The sequence below is a fragment of the Argentina silus genome, assembly GCF_951799395.1.
Source record: "Argentina silus genome assembly, chromosome: 1".
In the NCBI taxonomy this organism is placed as follows: Eukaryota; Metazoa; Chordata; class Actinopteri; order Argentiniformes; family Argentinidae; genus Argentina; species Argentina silus.
This window is the reverse complement of record NC_139655.1, coordinates 33613274-33630678: the sequence shown is the minus strand read 5'-3', so window position 1 is coordinate 33630678 and position 17405 is coordinate 33613274. Positions and strand designations below refer to the sequence as shown.

Genomic DNA, 17405 nt, shown 5'->3' with positions numbered 1-17405 from the left:
GAAACGAAAGGTCCGTCTGGTCGCAAGAGGGGTCAAGGGGTCAACCCCGTTACCGTCGGAGACGCTCATGTGTTTCCCGTTGTTTGGCACTCTTTCCTGTCTGACTCAGGGGGAAAGTTCTCTCCGAGTGTCTACTGATGGCTTGTATAGAAACAGGGTGGTACCGGTAGAGGGTAGGGGTGGGGGTGGGGGTGTGTGTGTGTGTGTGTGTGTGTGTGTGTGTGTGTGTGTGTGTGTGTGTGTGTGAGTGTGAGTGTGAGTGTGAGTGTGAGTGTGAGTGTGTGTGTGTGTGTGTGTGTGTGTGTGTGTGTGTGTGTGTGTGTGTGTGTGTGTGTGGGCGTGCGTATGTCTATGCACTCTGGTGAGTTACAGTATGTGTCCAGACAGGAGGTGTGTGTGGGGGGGGGGGGCTCTTTGTGCCTCTGGTGATGTGTGTGTACTACGGGTCATCCTTGCCCTGTCAGCCCCCCGGCTGACCTGAGTCTCCCGCCACCTCAGCCCTGCTGCTTTCTAAAGGGTAAATATTTACACAGATAATTCCTCCCCTATCATAAGAGGCCCCTGGAGCCTGTCCCGAGAGGACGTTTAACCCAGCTCCCCCCCCCACCCCCACCCCCACCCCACCACAGACACCCCCACCCTCCTCTCATCCCCTGGGGGTAGTGTTCCTCTCACAAGGCTTCACACAGCCCCCCTGCCGTCACACACAGGCACAGTTTACAGTCTGTGACGTTACACTCCCAACTAAATCACAGGGAGGGGATCGTTAGGACAGTGGGGGTTCTCGACCTAGGGGTACCCTGTGTACTCTGGAGGTACTTGGCCTGTCTACACAGAATAAGACTCATAAGGACATACCGTTGGCCTAATGGTGAAATGAACATGAGGGGTACTTGGGGTGCCACTGCTATAGGATTCTACTGCACTGGGTACAGTACCAGCATGGGCAAGCACCACAGGATGGCATTTAGGAGGGTACACAGTCTTATACTATTGCAAGGCCGGACTGAGGTAACCAGGCATGAAAGGTTCGTGAACACACATTTACTGACTTATACGCACGCACCCACCCACCCACCCACCCACGCACGCACACACACCGAGGTAAGTACACACACACACACACACACCTTTCTGACTTTATGGCCATCATCTACAGTCAGGGGGCTCTTTAAGAGAAATAAAGGCGATATTTACTGTAGAGTTTCATTGAGTGTAAAGGCCAGATTTGTGGCACCCATAAACCACCTTTCCCCTTCCTGCCCTTAAAAAATTTAGTGCCACACAGTTACTGCTGAGAACACGCTCCCAGGGGACTCTCCTACGTCTCCTAACCTGAACAACCTGGCTGCCTTTTTACCACACAGTACAGTTCAAAAAGGCCTTAAAACAGTTGGACTAACAGTGCTGACAAAGGAAACGTCAATAAATTACATTTTATTACTTGTCATTCCAAAACGCAGAAGTCAATGGAGCCAATTACAAATGATGGCTAGACCGTTACACGTAGGAAATCATGCATGTGTGCTAAGTTAAATGTGTTTTACCAAAGCCTGTATCTCTGGAGTCTCTAGAACTTTCTCTTAAAATGAAGCAATTTCTTTTTAAACTGTCACTGTCACAGTAGCAATTACAAAAGCGCAGTGCCTGTCAAAACTGTAGCGGTGGCGGAACAGTCAACTAAAAGTGTTTTCCAAAACAATTTCTTCAAAAAAAAGCAGACGAGAGCACCTCTCTCCAAACTCCCATGAAGACTTGAAAGAGAATGTGACTGTTGTCTGCGTCCATGTAATTTTTCTTCCCTCCCTCCCTCCCTCCCTCCCTCCCTCCTCCTCCTCCTCCTCCTCCTCTTCCACTGAAGTTTATCTTTCTTCCTGTCTTTCATCACTGAGGTTATTAAACCCTCCGTGAAGCTCCGCCACGTCTAATTATGCCGACGGTAAACAAAAGGAGGCGAGGGGCGGGAAGGGCCCGAGATGAAAAAAACACAGCTGGACAAGCGCTGTGTTATTATAATTCTTTAAGCGATACTGTTAGAGTGGTCAGTCTTTTAGCAGGCAGCTAATGATTGGCTAGGGTAATTACAGGCTCGGGCCCAGCACTAGCTAGCGATACTCCTCCTGTGGATGGTCATTAAGTTGTGAGCAAAGGGATCAAACCCAGCTCCCATTACCGCCCGAAACCTCAAATTACCTTTAAAGGTGTTGCATTGTTATTTTTTCTACCGTTTGAAAAAGATATATACAGTACCTTTTCCCCTCCACTGGCACATGTTTTAGTCACAGATTTCATCTGCTATCTAGCTAGCTAGCTAGGTGTTAATTGCTCTTACATTATTGTACCCCCTTGGTGAAATACAGCCAGGAGGACAGGGGTGTCATGCAAACGCAATGTTTGAGGGGTAGGGAAAGAAAGAAAAAGATAGTCTAGCAAGCTAGCCCCGCGAACATCATAAAGTGTTATAGCTAGCTATCGCAGAGGGGGGAGAACACTTGAATGTTGCTCGCTAACAATTAATCTAGAGCAGGGGTCTTCAACCTTTTCTTGCTAGGAAAACACTATATCATGACACTTACATACATACAGAGGCCGTGACTTGGCTGGTGTTATGTTCTGTACCAATTTCGCACAGCACAATGTGGGGTTTACGGTTTGTTGATGTGAACTGTAAACTGTAAAGAGGCTGATGGTGGTCTGAACAGATGCCATTGCTAAACATTGAGGTTCTGTCCTTGTTCCACACATGTGCACACACATACACACACACACACGCACGTGCGCACGCACACACACACAAAAGAGGGATGCCCCATTGGTATTCTCTTGGATTCCTCAGAAGTGAATGATGCGGTATTGGAACCATATGTAGCCAGTCCGTCACAACCCCAACCCCAACTACGTCCCCATCGCCGTGGCTATGGACACTCCGCTGTCGCGAAGGGCCTCCCAACATCCTGTTGCAGGATCTAAATATTTACACTCCAGGCATCCCAAGTGGCGAGGCAAAGAGGGATTGATGTTTTGGGTTACATAAAGTCCAATCCTTCAGAGCACATTAAACAGATTGTCCTCATTAGCGGGAGCACAGATTGTGAAGCAGTTCTGAGGGGGTTTTATCTTATGGATACTCTGCACTACAAAATAGAGCATGGTTGATGTCTGTCATCATGTTTGAGTGGTGTATGTGGTTGAACTCAGCATGAGCAAAGACGATATCAGAATCTCATACAGTCGGTGCCCTACCCACCTAAACCCAGTATTGCCGGGAAGATTTTTACATTATGTAGCTGCATACAGTAGCTGTGATCAAATACGGCTTGGAACGTGGTTTTAGCCAAGCAGATCTCACATTTCTCGGAACCCACCGTTTCATAAAGCAGGTTTGGTTTGAACAGAACAAGCGGAGAGATGTCCATAGCATGTTCAAATCAGCTGTTACGAAATTCATACGCCGCAGTGGATTTGTTTATCACGTCTCCTTGGCAACGTTTGTCGTTTTGTGAACTCTATTTCTCAGCACAGGGCAGAAAACAACACAATATATCACAAAAAAAAATATGTTAAAGCATTGTTTTCTTGTCACAATCTTCGGATTTGTTGTGTAACCTCCGCTGTGTTGTGCCTAACAACTCCTTACCTGTGACAATATTGAAGTTAAATCCTGACCCCTCAGGCATTATTGCTTAATTATTACACATATAAGAAGAACTTTATCTAAATTTCATTGCTTATTCTGTATTCAGGGAAAAAACGATTTGGATGCTACAGTATAACCGCCACAACAGATGACATGAGACCATGTAAAGTTAAATCACCTTAGCTGCAATTGTTAAGTCAACAGTTAAGATGCTAACCTCATGGCCCCTGATATAAGAGCTTGAGGTTAGCCTGGCTTCATCATTTAGCCTTGGATCAGGCAGATATTAGCCACAAAGCCCTCTGACCCCACAGCTCTTCGTGCTGTGAAAACACTGGGATCCCACTCACAGTGGCTGCTTTATGTGTGTAAAGGCTAACCAGGCTTATGAGTGGACGAAAGCTAGCAGGGATTAGCGCGTAATTGAATTTGGCTGCTTACCTGTTCATAACATTTGCTGCGATGTAGGAGAAGAGGGCTGGGGTTGATACTGTAAAAGTGCACTCTCAAGTGATGAGGTCATTCATCGAGGGGGAGTCTCTCTCTCTCTCCCTCTCTCTCTCTCTCTCTCTCTCTATCCCTCTCTCTCGCTCTCTCCCTTTTTTCCTTTCTCCTTCTGTCTCTCTGTAATCTTTTCTTGTTTGGAGAGCTGCCACAGATTTCCACATCAATGCCAGCACACTTTTAATAATACATATTCAATAATAAATATGACCTTGAAACTAGGCCAGGTAGTTCCCCTGCTCAGGTATGTGTATGTTGTGTTGTGGTCTGCGGGTAGATAGTCCCATTAAGTGGAATGCAGAGTTTCTTGGTCAGCATTTTGTGCTCTATCACCACAACACTCCAAAGAAACAACTCAGAGAACATTCCATCCACATTTCCATTGAGAACAGAAAATGAAATGCCCACCTGCAGGGCTGGGGCCCCTGGAGCCCTCCTGGGGTTGGGGGGTACGGTTGTGTTTCTGCTGCCGCCGCTTGTTGGCGGAGCGGGTGGTGCGGACGTGCACCTCGCTCACTTTGAAGAAGGCCACCATGAAGGGCTGCTTCTCCAGCGCACCGTCTCGCCCCACGAGCCCCGCCTCCTTGGAGCTGATGCTCCGCCCTGTTCCACAGAGGAGGCAGCCGTCAATCACATGAGCAACCTCTTGTCTTGTCATAGTCTAGCTTAGTTCAAGCAGGGCATTCTAAGTCAGGACCAGCTGTCTGTGAGGTGAAAGGTCACCTGTCTACGTATGCACCCAACACAATCACATGTTAAACGTTGGTATTGTGTTGGTGTAACCATAAATGGCTATTATTGAATATCATTTTTATATGAACCTAAGATGTGTGTTTCTCTGTTGTCATGTGATAGGGGGAATGAACAGTAGACAGTGTATTAGAGTTGAGCACAAAACACAAAAGGCTTAGGGTTGTAAGTGGATAGTTTGTGGAACAGTGTGTTAGTCGTTTGTTGACCATCCATAAGCCATCTGTATCTGTACCGAGACACTCTACTCACTGTTTCTCCAGCAACAGTACCGTACACACTGTGTACTGTTTACATTAAAGAATGAAAATGGAGGAGTTAGCATGCATGTTTGTTAGCATAGTTAGCGTTCCTCCTCCGTGGTCCTCACCGCTACTGGTCTCCACACTGATCTGCAGGCCCAGGTTGTGGTGGGGGCTCATGACCCACAGGTTACTGGTGGCCGTGATGTCAAACTCCAGCCAGCCCTCCTCGGCCGCCCACAGCCTGCGAGACTCCAGCAGGAACAGGTCAGCTTCCCTGCGTGTCAGAGGGGTGTTTGTCATTAAGGCTAGTGGACAGACCTGGGGCTTATACAGTAGGCTGTGTGTTCAGATAGTCATGTGTTGTGTAGAACAGGTATTTGTGTATTTCTCACTACAGCAGCTAACAGAGTATTGCTACGATGGATGATGTTTTCTTACACTTTCAGAGATCTCTGTCGGCGTAGCCAACATTAGGAGATGGCCCATGATGCATTTGCATTTGATTGACACAGAGTTCACCCTAACCCTAACCCTAACCCTTGAGAATGTAAGGCACACTGACATGTTGAAGATGAGCTATTATGGTTAGGGTTAGCCCAGGGGTTAACCCAAACCCTAACCTGAACCCATCACCATTCCAGAGCTACCTCAGGAGCAGACAACAACAAAGAGAGGAGTGAGAGCAGCGAGAGAGACTGTATCTCTGTTATATTATTTATTATTTTATTATTTTGCTCTATATCACTTTGGAAATATTGTTTTTACTGTCTCAACAGTCATGCCAATAAAGCATTTTAAGAGAGAAGAGAGAGAGAGTGAGAGAGAGAGAGAGAGAGAGAAGAGAGGAGAGGAGAAACAAGAGGCCTGTCCTCCTGTCCCCATTACAGTAATGACACGGTGTGAGGCTGCCAGCCCCTCCTCGGGGGCCGAAACATCAAAGCCCACAATCACCCAGGTGTTCTGGGAATGCCCCTGCAGTCATGCGCGGGCAGCCCTTCTTTATTGGTCGTTAATGAGAGTGTTTCTGAAGGCTTCCATATGAGGCTCCCCCTCCTCCTCCCCCTCCTCCTCCCTGGTAGTTCACACGTTGGGCACAGCATGAGCTGATGCACGCACACATACACACACACACACACACACACACACATACACACACTCTGTCTGAGCCACACACACATAGACACACTCTCTCTCTGAGCCACACACACACACACACACACACACTCTCTCTCTCTCTCTGAGACACACACACACACACACACACACACTCTCTCTCTCTCTCTGAGACACACACACACACACACACACACTCTCTCTCTCTCTCTCTGAGACACACAGTAGTTCACACGTTGGACGCAGCATGAGCCAGTGCAGCCGGTGCTGACTCAGTTGGACTGGCGGGGGGTCAGTCTGAGACCCGCGGGGGACGTGCCACTAAAAGCCCTACTGTAAAGCCTCTTATTGACTGCTTAAATGAACTGGAATAATAAGGTCATATGTCAACGTTTTGTTTTTTTCTTCATATAAATCTCCTTTACTGCCCCTGTCAATGATTGTAGCAACAAGTGGGGCCTCATATTGAGTAACTGTTTTTTTTTTACGGTTCGTCCGATTTTAACATGGATCTAGCTGGATAATCGGATGAAAACGACCTTAATACAAAAGAATGACGTAACGTTGCACAATAACACCAGGGTTAATTGGGTGCTGGGAGATTGAGTATTATTGAAATAGGATATGGCTATGGAGTGAAGTTTAGTGTGGTTAAGTAAGTGAGAGCAAAATAACAGTCACAGCAACTTGCTCCTTCTCTGTCCCGAGGTCAGCCCACCACATTCTTTTGCACTCAACACATTTTGTGCAGTGTGAACACACACATTCCTCGTCTTGTGTCAAAGAAACCGCCCCAATCAAATTAATAGTACAAAGGGCGACAGCTTATTCTACAGCCTGTCATTACTGCTGAGAGGCCCGGGAACAGCAGTCTGAAACCAGTAAACAGAAGTGTGTGTGTGTGTGTGCGCGTGTGTGTGTGTGTGTGTGTGTGCGAGTGTGTGTGTGTGTGTGTGTGTGTGTGTGTGTGTGTGTGTGTGTGTGTGTGTGTGTGTGTGTGTGTGTGTGTGTGTATGTGTGTGTGTGTGTGTGTGTGTGTGTGTGTGTGCGTGTGTGCGTGTGTGTGTGTGTGTGTGTGCGTGTGTGCGTGTGTGTGCATGATCTTGTATGCTGATTTCCCATTATAGAGGCAAGTTTTTTTTTGCTTATCTTGTGGCTTCGTTTGAAACTTCAGAGGATTCTTTTGGCACTCGTACTGTAGCATGGCTTAATATTCAGCCCTGCTTGCTAACTTTCACTAACCCATGTGCTTATTAAAGATTAGGGCGTATATAATCAAAGCAATTACAACTTTGAGACTTGACAAACTCGCAAATTAATCTGTTTGTCAGCAAATGTGTTTTGCAACCCTGCACAAGTGTGTGGGATTTGCAACGCTTAAAACACAAAGCACAAAGCGATGCTCTATGATAGGCCCCGCAAACCAAGCTGTAATTTTGCATCAAGGTAAAAAACCTTGTCCTGCAATAATACCGTAATTGGAGATATATGGTCCCTTTAATCTCTAAATATCTTTAAAAATAAAAGGCTTAGCCTGCAGGCAGCCAAGCACAAACCGCCTATTGTGGAGATAAAGGAATGTGGCAAACAAGTACCTCATGATATACATTAGAAAACCCTTGAGTAACACACTGATTGAATGAAGGGACTTCTAAAACTAAAAACAGAATCATATACAGTAATTAAATGAAATAATATAACCGTATACCGTAACTTAACATTGTAGGAGGAAAAGAGAGGGCAATTAAGTCAAGACCAAAAACACTTAAAGTGTACCTCAAAGAGCAGTGGCTCCGATTGGTCACTGTTTTCAAAACACAAATATCGTCCAGCTATCTCATTGGCTGGTTGATTGAGGGGGTGGGGGGGGGGGGGGGGACATGTTTTTCCCAGCCAGCCACAATGTAAATGTTTGGCGTGTGTTGGCCTCGCTCCTTCCTTTTGGGACATTGAAAGTCTGGGCTATTTCTGTAAAGGCGTTGTGGTCATGCCTCATTCTACAGAAACGACATGGCAGAAACCCAGAGCTGGAAGTCTCTCGTCTCCCACAGTGAATGAGGAGCCTGCGCTGACTTCACAAACAGCCTATCAATCCAATCCCGTGTCTGGGAGAGACGAGGATGCTCGCTAGGCTAGGCTAGGCTAGGCTAACCTATAATCAATGGCCGGTGAAGCACTGAATGTAGCCCTCTTTCACTGGTCGCTACATAGCAGTAGACCTTCATCTGCTTTCCCCTCATCAAAGGGCATCAAACCCCAGCTAGTTCAGTAAAGTTACTCATTCAGAGTGTTTTAACCACACGAGGGACGGAGAAATGAGCATGGCTCAGCACTCTATCAGCACTTGGCCTTTAGAACTATGCAGAATCACCCATCCATAATTTGTGGAACTAATGCTTCATTCCAGCGCTTGGAAATAGGAAACTTGGACATTTCCGACCGGCAACTCATCATCATCAACAATTGTTCAATGATCTTGTAGCCCTGAGAAGCTTTCGGGAAAAACACCCCAGGTTGTGATTATATAGTGTACGATGTAATGACATTGACGTGTGTGTGTGTGTGTGTGTGTGTGTGTGTGTGTGTGTGTGTGTGTGTGTGTGTGTGTGTGTGTGTGTACCTACCTGTCAGGGTGCTCCTGCACCACCTGGTAGACACTGAGGAGGAAGGTCTCGTTGCGGAAAGCCCTGCTCACACACTCCTTGTAGAGGCGGAACTCAGCAGCAGTGACGGCCTCTCCCTCGGGGATCTGGGACAAGTTGAACTTGAACTCCTTGTGGTGCCTCCTCTGTGGGGAGAGCTCCCTGTCATACTCCACTGTCACAAACACACACACACACACACACACACACACACACAGAGGTAAGAACACCGGTCAGAGCTGACTGCAGCTTCCTGAGACATGAAACCAAAACCGAAACCGAAACCGAAATATCTGGTTTTCTGGTGTTAAGATGCACAGAAGTCCAGTAAAAGTAACATGAAAAAGTGATTTAGAGTTTTCTCTTCCTTAGTGAGGCTACACCGACAGCCAAAACAGACATCCCATTTCACATACAGCTCAATTGTAAAAAGAGATTTACAGTGTACTCTCATCCTTTCCATGTGGCCCACTTACAATAAACACAGAGTTTTCTCTCAGTGAACGAGGCCACAAAGGCAAAGACATTACAGTAGTGGTAGTTCCACTAACTTCCTCCTCCCATATAGGATAGTTCCGGTTTCTTGATTCCCAATGCACTATTCCATGCAGTAAGCATTGGTGGAAGGATATCTCATTCACAGGCACAGCGCTGAGGTTTACCATAAAAGGCTTTTCAAACGATCACATGTGATTTATGCCTATGGACTAATAGAAGTTGTGGTCGAACTGTTTCCTTAAATAAACCCCCCTGTTATTGACTGCAGTGAGAGGCCATGATTTCGGGGCTGTAAAGTTGTCTGTATGTTTCACAACCACTTCTGAGGCCTCAAATGACAAAAACCAATAACTTCTTGCTTCCTTTCGCCCCCCCCCCCTCCCCCCGCTTTCAAGTGCAACATGCGCTGGAATAATAATGGGTTCCCCAGGGAATTGGTTCCCAGCTCACTCTGGGTTGTACCAGAGAGGATACTGTACAACAGCAGCTTCACGTTCTCTCTAGTCATCCCCACAGCAAGAAGACAGACATGGAACAAAGCGGTTCAGGAAAGTGTTTCAAGGGGGACGAGGAGGAGAGGGGAGAGGAACCAAAAACACGCCTGCCGGCCCCCTTCAGACAACGTTTCTGTCGCTTGCCATTCTCTGGCACCCTCAACACACACACACACACACACGCACGCACGCACGCACGCATGCGTACAGGCACACACACTCACACACACACACATGCAGACGCAGACACACACATTCTCTCTCTCTCACACACACACATGCAGACAGACACACACACACACACACTCGGACTCATACTCACTCACACACACACACACACACACACTCACACACACATGCAGACACACACATTCCCTCACACACACACACACTGGTTCCCAGGGCTGGTTCTGCGGGTTGTTTTTACCGCCACATAAGTACAAGTCCAGCCGGATGCCCTGCGACTCTGATCCGAGATGGAGTGTCCCGTTCTGATGGTATTTCCATCCCATCCTGTGTGAGGTGCAGAGAGGGAGCCCACACTTCCCACACACCGGCCCTCCCCAAAAGATTGGGAGGAGTAAATGAGAGCAGAGAACTGAGAGCTATGGGAGGTAGCTAGGGACGATCAGTACACTACAATGACATTCTCCTTCACACACACACACACACATACACACAAGCACACATACACACATATATACAAACATGCAGACACACATACGCACAACGAACACACACACACACACACACACACACACACACACAGTAAATTAACAAGAGGAGCAGACTGTGGGGATGGAGTAGCTATGGGAGGTAGGGATTCAGTGTGTGTGTGTGTGTGTGTGTGTGTGTGTGTGTGTGTGTATGTGTGTGTGTGCATGTGTGCATTCAGTGGGTGGATTGCATGATGAGACTTCCCTGGATGATATATTTTAGTAGCTTCGCTAGTTGGAGATCTATTGACATTAGGGACTAACTCCCCCCCCCACCCCATCCCCAAACACATGTGTTCCCAATCAGGGACCAGACTAGACCCCTAGTCTAGTCTAGGGTTCTAATCGGCATATGGGTCCGGCCGCAGGGAGCTCCGCCCCCCGCCCCCCACCACTGTGGACTGAAGTGACTCACTAACCTTGGCCAGTCTGTACAGCAGTACAGCTCAATGACAAGCAACCCCCTAGAGACCCCCCCTGGACGGACTCTATCACACACACACACACACACACACACGCACGCACACACACACACACACACACACACACACTGAGAGTTCATCCCCCATACAGAAACCCTTATCATACACACACATCATAAGCCCCCTAGAGACCCCCCTTGAACAGACTGTATCACACGCACGAACGCACGCACGCACACACACACACACACACACACACACACACACACACACACACACACACACAGACTCTCTTAGCATTTAACAGTGCCTTCATCCCAGCCCCCTTGCTTCGTCCCACAGCTCACCGGGAAAGGAGAGGGAGGGAGAGAAGGAGGATTTGCCTCAGTTCAGGGCCCAGCTTCAGGATTCACAAGCCCCCCTCCCCACACACACACACACACACACACACACACACACCAGGGGTTACTAACACTCCATACTGTATCTACAGGCCCCCTAAGAGAATGTTCTTCACATCAGCAGCTGAGGGTCGACGTGGCCTCTAGTCTGCCGCCTCGGACAGTGACATCTTCATCTCTGTCTCTCTCTCTCACACACACACACACACACACACACACACACACACACACACACACACACATACACACATACACATAGACACACACACACACACACACACACACACACATACACACATACACATAGACACACACACACTCACACACACACACACACACATAGACACACACACACACACACACAGAGGGGTCAGCCAGCGGTTTGACACCGACAACGATGGGCTGACAGATATTTTTTAAGGGGGCTGCTGTGTTAGCAGAGGCCTTGCAGATTGAGGGGGTCAGAGTATTTCAAATGACTTTACAACTCTCACTTCAACACCCATGGGCTTCAGATTGGGGCCTTGAAATGCAATTGAGGGACCACTGAGCTTAAGGGAACCGAAAATCAAAGAGCGGAGTGACACAAACTAGGCCTACAGAGTACATACTGTAATTTCCATCCTAATTTAGAGTGATCTGCGGTCTGGGGGGAGGAGGGGGGGGGGGGGAGTGGGATTTGGAGCCTATCTGAGAAGGTTCTTGACTTGTTGACGTTTTCCTAAAGATGCCACATTGAGAGTCCATTAGCGATGTCTTGCTAACAGCTTTGTGATGGAGGCGACCACAGAAGTGTGCGGAGGTACTGCACGGTCAGACGGACCTCCAACGCAGAGAGAGCATGGCCACGTTGTGCGCGCACACACACACACACACACACACACACACACACACACACACACACAATTAAAAAGGTACACATGGGGTGCCTCTATAGACAGCTAGACCTGTGAAAGTATACTGAAGATCTGACAATGGAATGTCTCTGGTGATCCACCCAAACTTCGTGGGCGTTTTTTCATCTTCACAGATAAAGAGAGAGAAAGAGAGAGAGAGAGAGAGAGAGAGAGAGAGAGGGAGAGAAAGAGAGAGAGAGAGAGGGAGAGGGAGAGAGGGAGAGAGAGAGAGAGAGAGAGAGAGAGAGAGAGAGAAAGGGAAAGGGAAAGGGAGAGAGTGAAATGGGGAGAGGCAAAGTGAAAGGGACAGGGGGAGAATTTAGGAGCAAGAGAGAGAGAGAGAGAGAGAGAGAGAGGAAGAAGGAGGGGGGGTATAGAGAGTATTGGACAGCTTTCACTAGAGCTGTTCTCTCGTTTCCACCTGCGCAACATCTGCCTCCACTGTCCTGGTAATGCTATTGTAATTAGCCCACACAGCTCTCTCTGCTCTCTGCTGTCTCTGCTCTCTCTGCTCTCTCTGCTCTCTCTGTTCTCTCTGTTCTCTCTGCTCTCTGCTCTCTCTGCTCTCTCTGTTCTCTCTGTTCTCTCTGTTCTCTCTGCTCTCTCTGCTCTCTGCTCTCTCTGCTCTCTCTGCTCTCTCTGCTCTCTCTGTTCTCTCTGCTCTCTCTGTTCTCTCTGTTCTCTCTGCTCTCTGTTCTCTGCTCTCTGCTCTCTGTTCTCTGTTCTCTGCTCTCTCTGCTCTCTGTTCTCTCTGCTCTCTCTGCTCTCTGCTCTCTGTTCTCTGCTCTCTCTGCTCTCTCTGCTCTCTGCTCTCTCTGCTCTCTCTGCTCTCTGCTCTCTGTTCTCTCTGCTCTCTGCTCTCTGTTCTCTCTGCTCTCTGCTCTCTGTTCTCTCTGCTCTCTCTGCTCTCTTTGCTCTCTCTGCTCTCTCTGTTCTCTCTGCTCTCTCTGCTCTCTGTTCTCTCTGCTCTCCAGTCCCTGGACAGCCCCAAAGGGGAAAATGACACTTCTACACCCCAAAAAAGGACAACAACTACAGGCATGGGAGGGAGGGAGGGAGGGAAAGGGAGGACAAAAAAGAGAAGGAACAAAATTAATTTAAATTACGGTGAAAAGAGAGGGAATCTGAGAAAGGGGGAAAAGTGATGCGAAAAGGGAAGAATGAGTTTCTTGTAAAAAAAATGAATTAAAAAAAGAGACGTTGTTTCATTGAAAACAGTTTAAATAAACGTTGAATGGTAGCAGAGATGGGATCAAGTCACAATTAAGTCCTAAGCAAGTCTCACGTCTTAAACTTTGAGTCACAAGTCAAGTCCCAAGTAACAATGGGCATGTCTCAAGTCAAGTTCTATGCTCCAGAGCTCAGGTCATGTCAAGTCACAAGTCCCAACATACATCTTCAACTACTGCCTTCGATATGCACTAGTAATTTGTTTAGTTCAGATGTCGGTCACGACAGAAAATGGTATGGTGTAGCAATGTCTAAATCCAAACATTGTATAAACGTACAGTACCAGTCAAACGTTTGGACACACCTTCTCATTCAATGTTTTTTTTTTTTATTATTATTATTATTTTCTACATCGTAGATTAATATTGAAGACATCAAAACTATGAAGGAACACATATGGAATTATGTAGTAAACAAAAAAGTGTTAAACAAACCAGAATATGTTTTATATTTTAGATTCTTCAAAGTAGCCACCTTTTGCTTTGATGACAGCTTTGCACACTCTTGGCAAGATGTGGTACTGTATGTACTTTTTGTGCCGAAGTATCCATTTGCTTAGGAAGTTCACGGTACATCAATATTAGACTTTTAACGTTGTATTAACGTGAATAGGCACCATTGAAAAAAATATCACGTGAGATGGTCTCATGCTGACCATGGTCTGATGCTGTTACCAACGTTAGATGATGACGATCAAATGACCTTCAGTCAACATTGTAAAATGACCATCACATACAGTAACAACGTCTAACAAACTGTTAATTCCAACCAACATGTGACAAACCAGCAACTATATTTCAAGCGTTGAAAATATAATAGGACAGTGCTCTACTTGCCCCCTTGCTGTTCTGCATCTGACTTTAACATATGCGATTCTCCACTTCGAGCAACAGAATTGCCGTGAATGTATGTTCACAGTGTCATAAGAGAATTTAACATGGGAGGAAGGTGGTCTTTCGGGAGGGGGAAATACAAGTCTTTCGAGTCTTTTTGTTTTTTTGCCAAGTTCAGTCGCAAAATTGTAGTCCACATCTCTGGATGGTAGTAAAAAAAGAAAGAGACAGAAAGCTGGAAGAAAGAGTAGTGAAGGGTTGGAGCCTTGAGGCGTGTTGACTCTGAGGGAGAGGGAGTTAGAGAGAGAGAGAGAGAGTGTGTGTGTGTGTGTGTGTGTGTGTGTGTGTGTGTATGTGTGAGAGAGAGAGAGAGAGAGAGAAGAGGCAGACGGGTGGTGTGTGGGCAGGCCTCTCTGTGGTCAGTGGTCATCGCCATTTTCCATCCAATCCCCCGGAGGGGGGGCGGGGGGGGGGGGATGAGCCTGGCGGTCGCCTGCATCAAATCCCTCCGGCCGCATTTCCTCTTTTTCCTCCCCTCCCGTGACCGCAAAGGAAAACAACCGCCCTCTCCACCACACAGCACTGCTCCACCAGCAAACACTGGAGGAGCAGTGTTTACATGCATACAGTGTGCACCTCTACCTGCTGTTCCATGCCCGTACAAAGGGGGAGCTATAGTCTGAGAGAATGCTGGGGTAATGTTTGGTCTGAATGGCATCTGTGACCCCGATAGGGGCTCTGAAAACAGCTTCCCACATCCCACCTCTCCACCCTTTTACCCGAAGTGTATACAACTGCACATGGATCTAACAGCCTATGGTGTAACCATGGGCTCTGACACCAATCCTAGGCTTTTAAATACAGCAGGGAGTGCAAAAGTCCACACAGCAGGGAGAAGGGTTGGGGAATTGGGATGCCAGGGACTTCTGCTGAGTAATTGTTTGACGACACAGTTAAGGGAGAGGGAGTTCTGGTTGCTGCGGCCCATTTCTCCACCCTTCTCCCGAAGTATGCACTTGTGCACTTTCCCTCATTGATTTAAGAGCGTGGGCTTAGCATGGGTATTTACACCAACCCATGCCCATTGAAATCCATGTGGGAACGTGCACAAGACAAATGCATACTTTAGTAGAAGGGTGGAGAGATGGGTCACAGGGAAGAGGACTACTTATTTATGTTGGGTAATTCTTCATAGTAAGAGAGAGTTTTATTGTCGTGCCATTCTGCGGTGCTGCTGTTTAGATGTTCTTTTAAACCCCCACTTCCTAATTATAGTTGGTAAATCTTACTTCCTCTCAAGGCCAACAGAACGATGACTGATTACAAACCCACGACTTGCAGAGGAATATCAATTTTGATATTCAACAAACTACAGTTGTCGGGGAGCTAAATGTAACCATATGCAATATGCACGATAGTTAGTTGTTAGACTCAATGGATACATATAAGTTTTCCACATCATAAAAACAGGTGTTCCACAACGTTCCACAAGCAAGGGTTAAGGATTACAACCAACACTTCTACACTGTAAATCCAGTCAACAATGCGCTTTGTCATTAAGTCTCTCTAATTTGCTATTCAATTCAGGAAAGAGTTGCCATATCCACAATGCATCACTGTAAACAAGATGAAAAAAAACACAAGCCCTTCGATTAAACGGCCGCCCTACGAAACAGTTAGTCGCAAACGATTTAAAACGACGCCTCCGATGGTTAAACCAATAAAAATGCACTGCAGCCTGAGGCATGAGAAGAATTCATAAGTGTTTGTGTAATTACAGTCTGATTCCCTCTCTCTGGTTTCTCTCTCAGATTTCATGGTTTCTGGAGAGCGACAGCTCTCACACATCTCAATGTGTTCTTTCTTTCGCTAATTGGCCCAGTGTTCTTAATTAAAGGTTTGTTCAACTCTTGTTCCTTGGGAAACTCTTTAAGGCTGTGCTATTCAAGTCAGTACAAATCCCATGGGCACAAACATCAGTTCAAGGTCTAGTTTTGACAGATTTTTCATTGAGTTCATGTGAATTCAATGTGAAAGCAGCATAAATGTTAGGAGTGTTGTTGCAATTTGGCTTGAAGTTGGGTGAAAACACTGGAGAGAATGTGTGGACATTGATGACTTCAATTCCACTTAGTTTTCCATGTTGACACAATGCCATTGTGCGGATTTTGTTGTTGCTGAAATAATGCTGAAACATTGTGGATTCAAATAGTTTTCTCACAGTGGGCTTCCATTCAACATTTCAATTCTACTTCAAACTGTATTTGTTAGCATGAGATGCCCTCGCAAGAACTCTTTAAAAGCACATTTTACAGCTATAAAAGTCGAGACCTTTCTCAATCCCCACTTCGGTGGAGGAGGTGGAGGTCGTGTCCAGCGGAGGGATGGGGCTGCCCAAGGGGCCGACACGCTTGACTGCCCGCTTCCACGTCCTGCTGGCTCAGTGGCTTTGTTGTCAGGCAGCTGGGAGGCAGCTCACAGGGTCTGGAGGTTGGAGGGTGGGGGCGAGGGAATGGAGGGGAGGGGGGGGGGGGGGTCCCTGGATACTCATCCCAAGCTCTGATCCCCTCCTCTCACCCGGACCCTGCATCAAAGCCTGCTCACCAGGAGTTTATGACTGGTCCAGTGTTCACGTAGATAAGCATACACACATTCATACCCACACGTACGTACATACATGCACATATATGTACCAAAAGTGAAAATCTTTTGACCTTTACTGCATTGACAACGATAGTTACACACACCAAAGCGCACACGCACACACACACACACACACACACACACACACACACACACACACACGCCTCATATAGTGATATACAGCTCTAGAGCCCACTAATGTAGGAACGGATGGCCAGACCACCACCACACCACAGCGAGGATATGGAGCAAGAAGAACATCCCTTGCAAAGGCTGTCACAGACCATTGGCAACACAGGATCCCTCTAATCCAGTGCTAGCTAGCCTGCTAATGGCTCACTGAACTTGGTACTGTAAATACTAGCTAGCCTGCTAACAGCT

The 17405-nt window shown here is 47.1% G+C and overlaps 1 protein-coding gene across 1 annotated transcript in view; it reads right to left on the bottom strand.

Moving 5' to 3' along the window:
* bmp6 (bone morphogenetic protein 6) overlaps window positions 1–17405 on the bottom strand; it is a 37500-nt gene that overhangs the window by 7981 nt on the left and 12114 nt on the right. Inside the window, exons 2-4 of the mRNA XM_083680912.1 lie at window positions 8874–9066; window positions 5262–5410; window positions 4550–4744 (exon numbers count right to left, since the gene is read on the bottom strand). Of these exons, the coding sequence (XP_083537038.1) occupies window positions 4550–4744; window positions 5262–5410; window positions 8874–9066 (537 nt within the window). The remainder of the gene's footprint in view (window positions 1–4549; window positions 4745–5261; window positions 5411–8873; window positions 9067–17405) is intronic.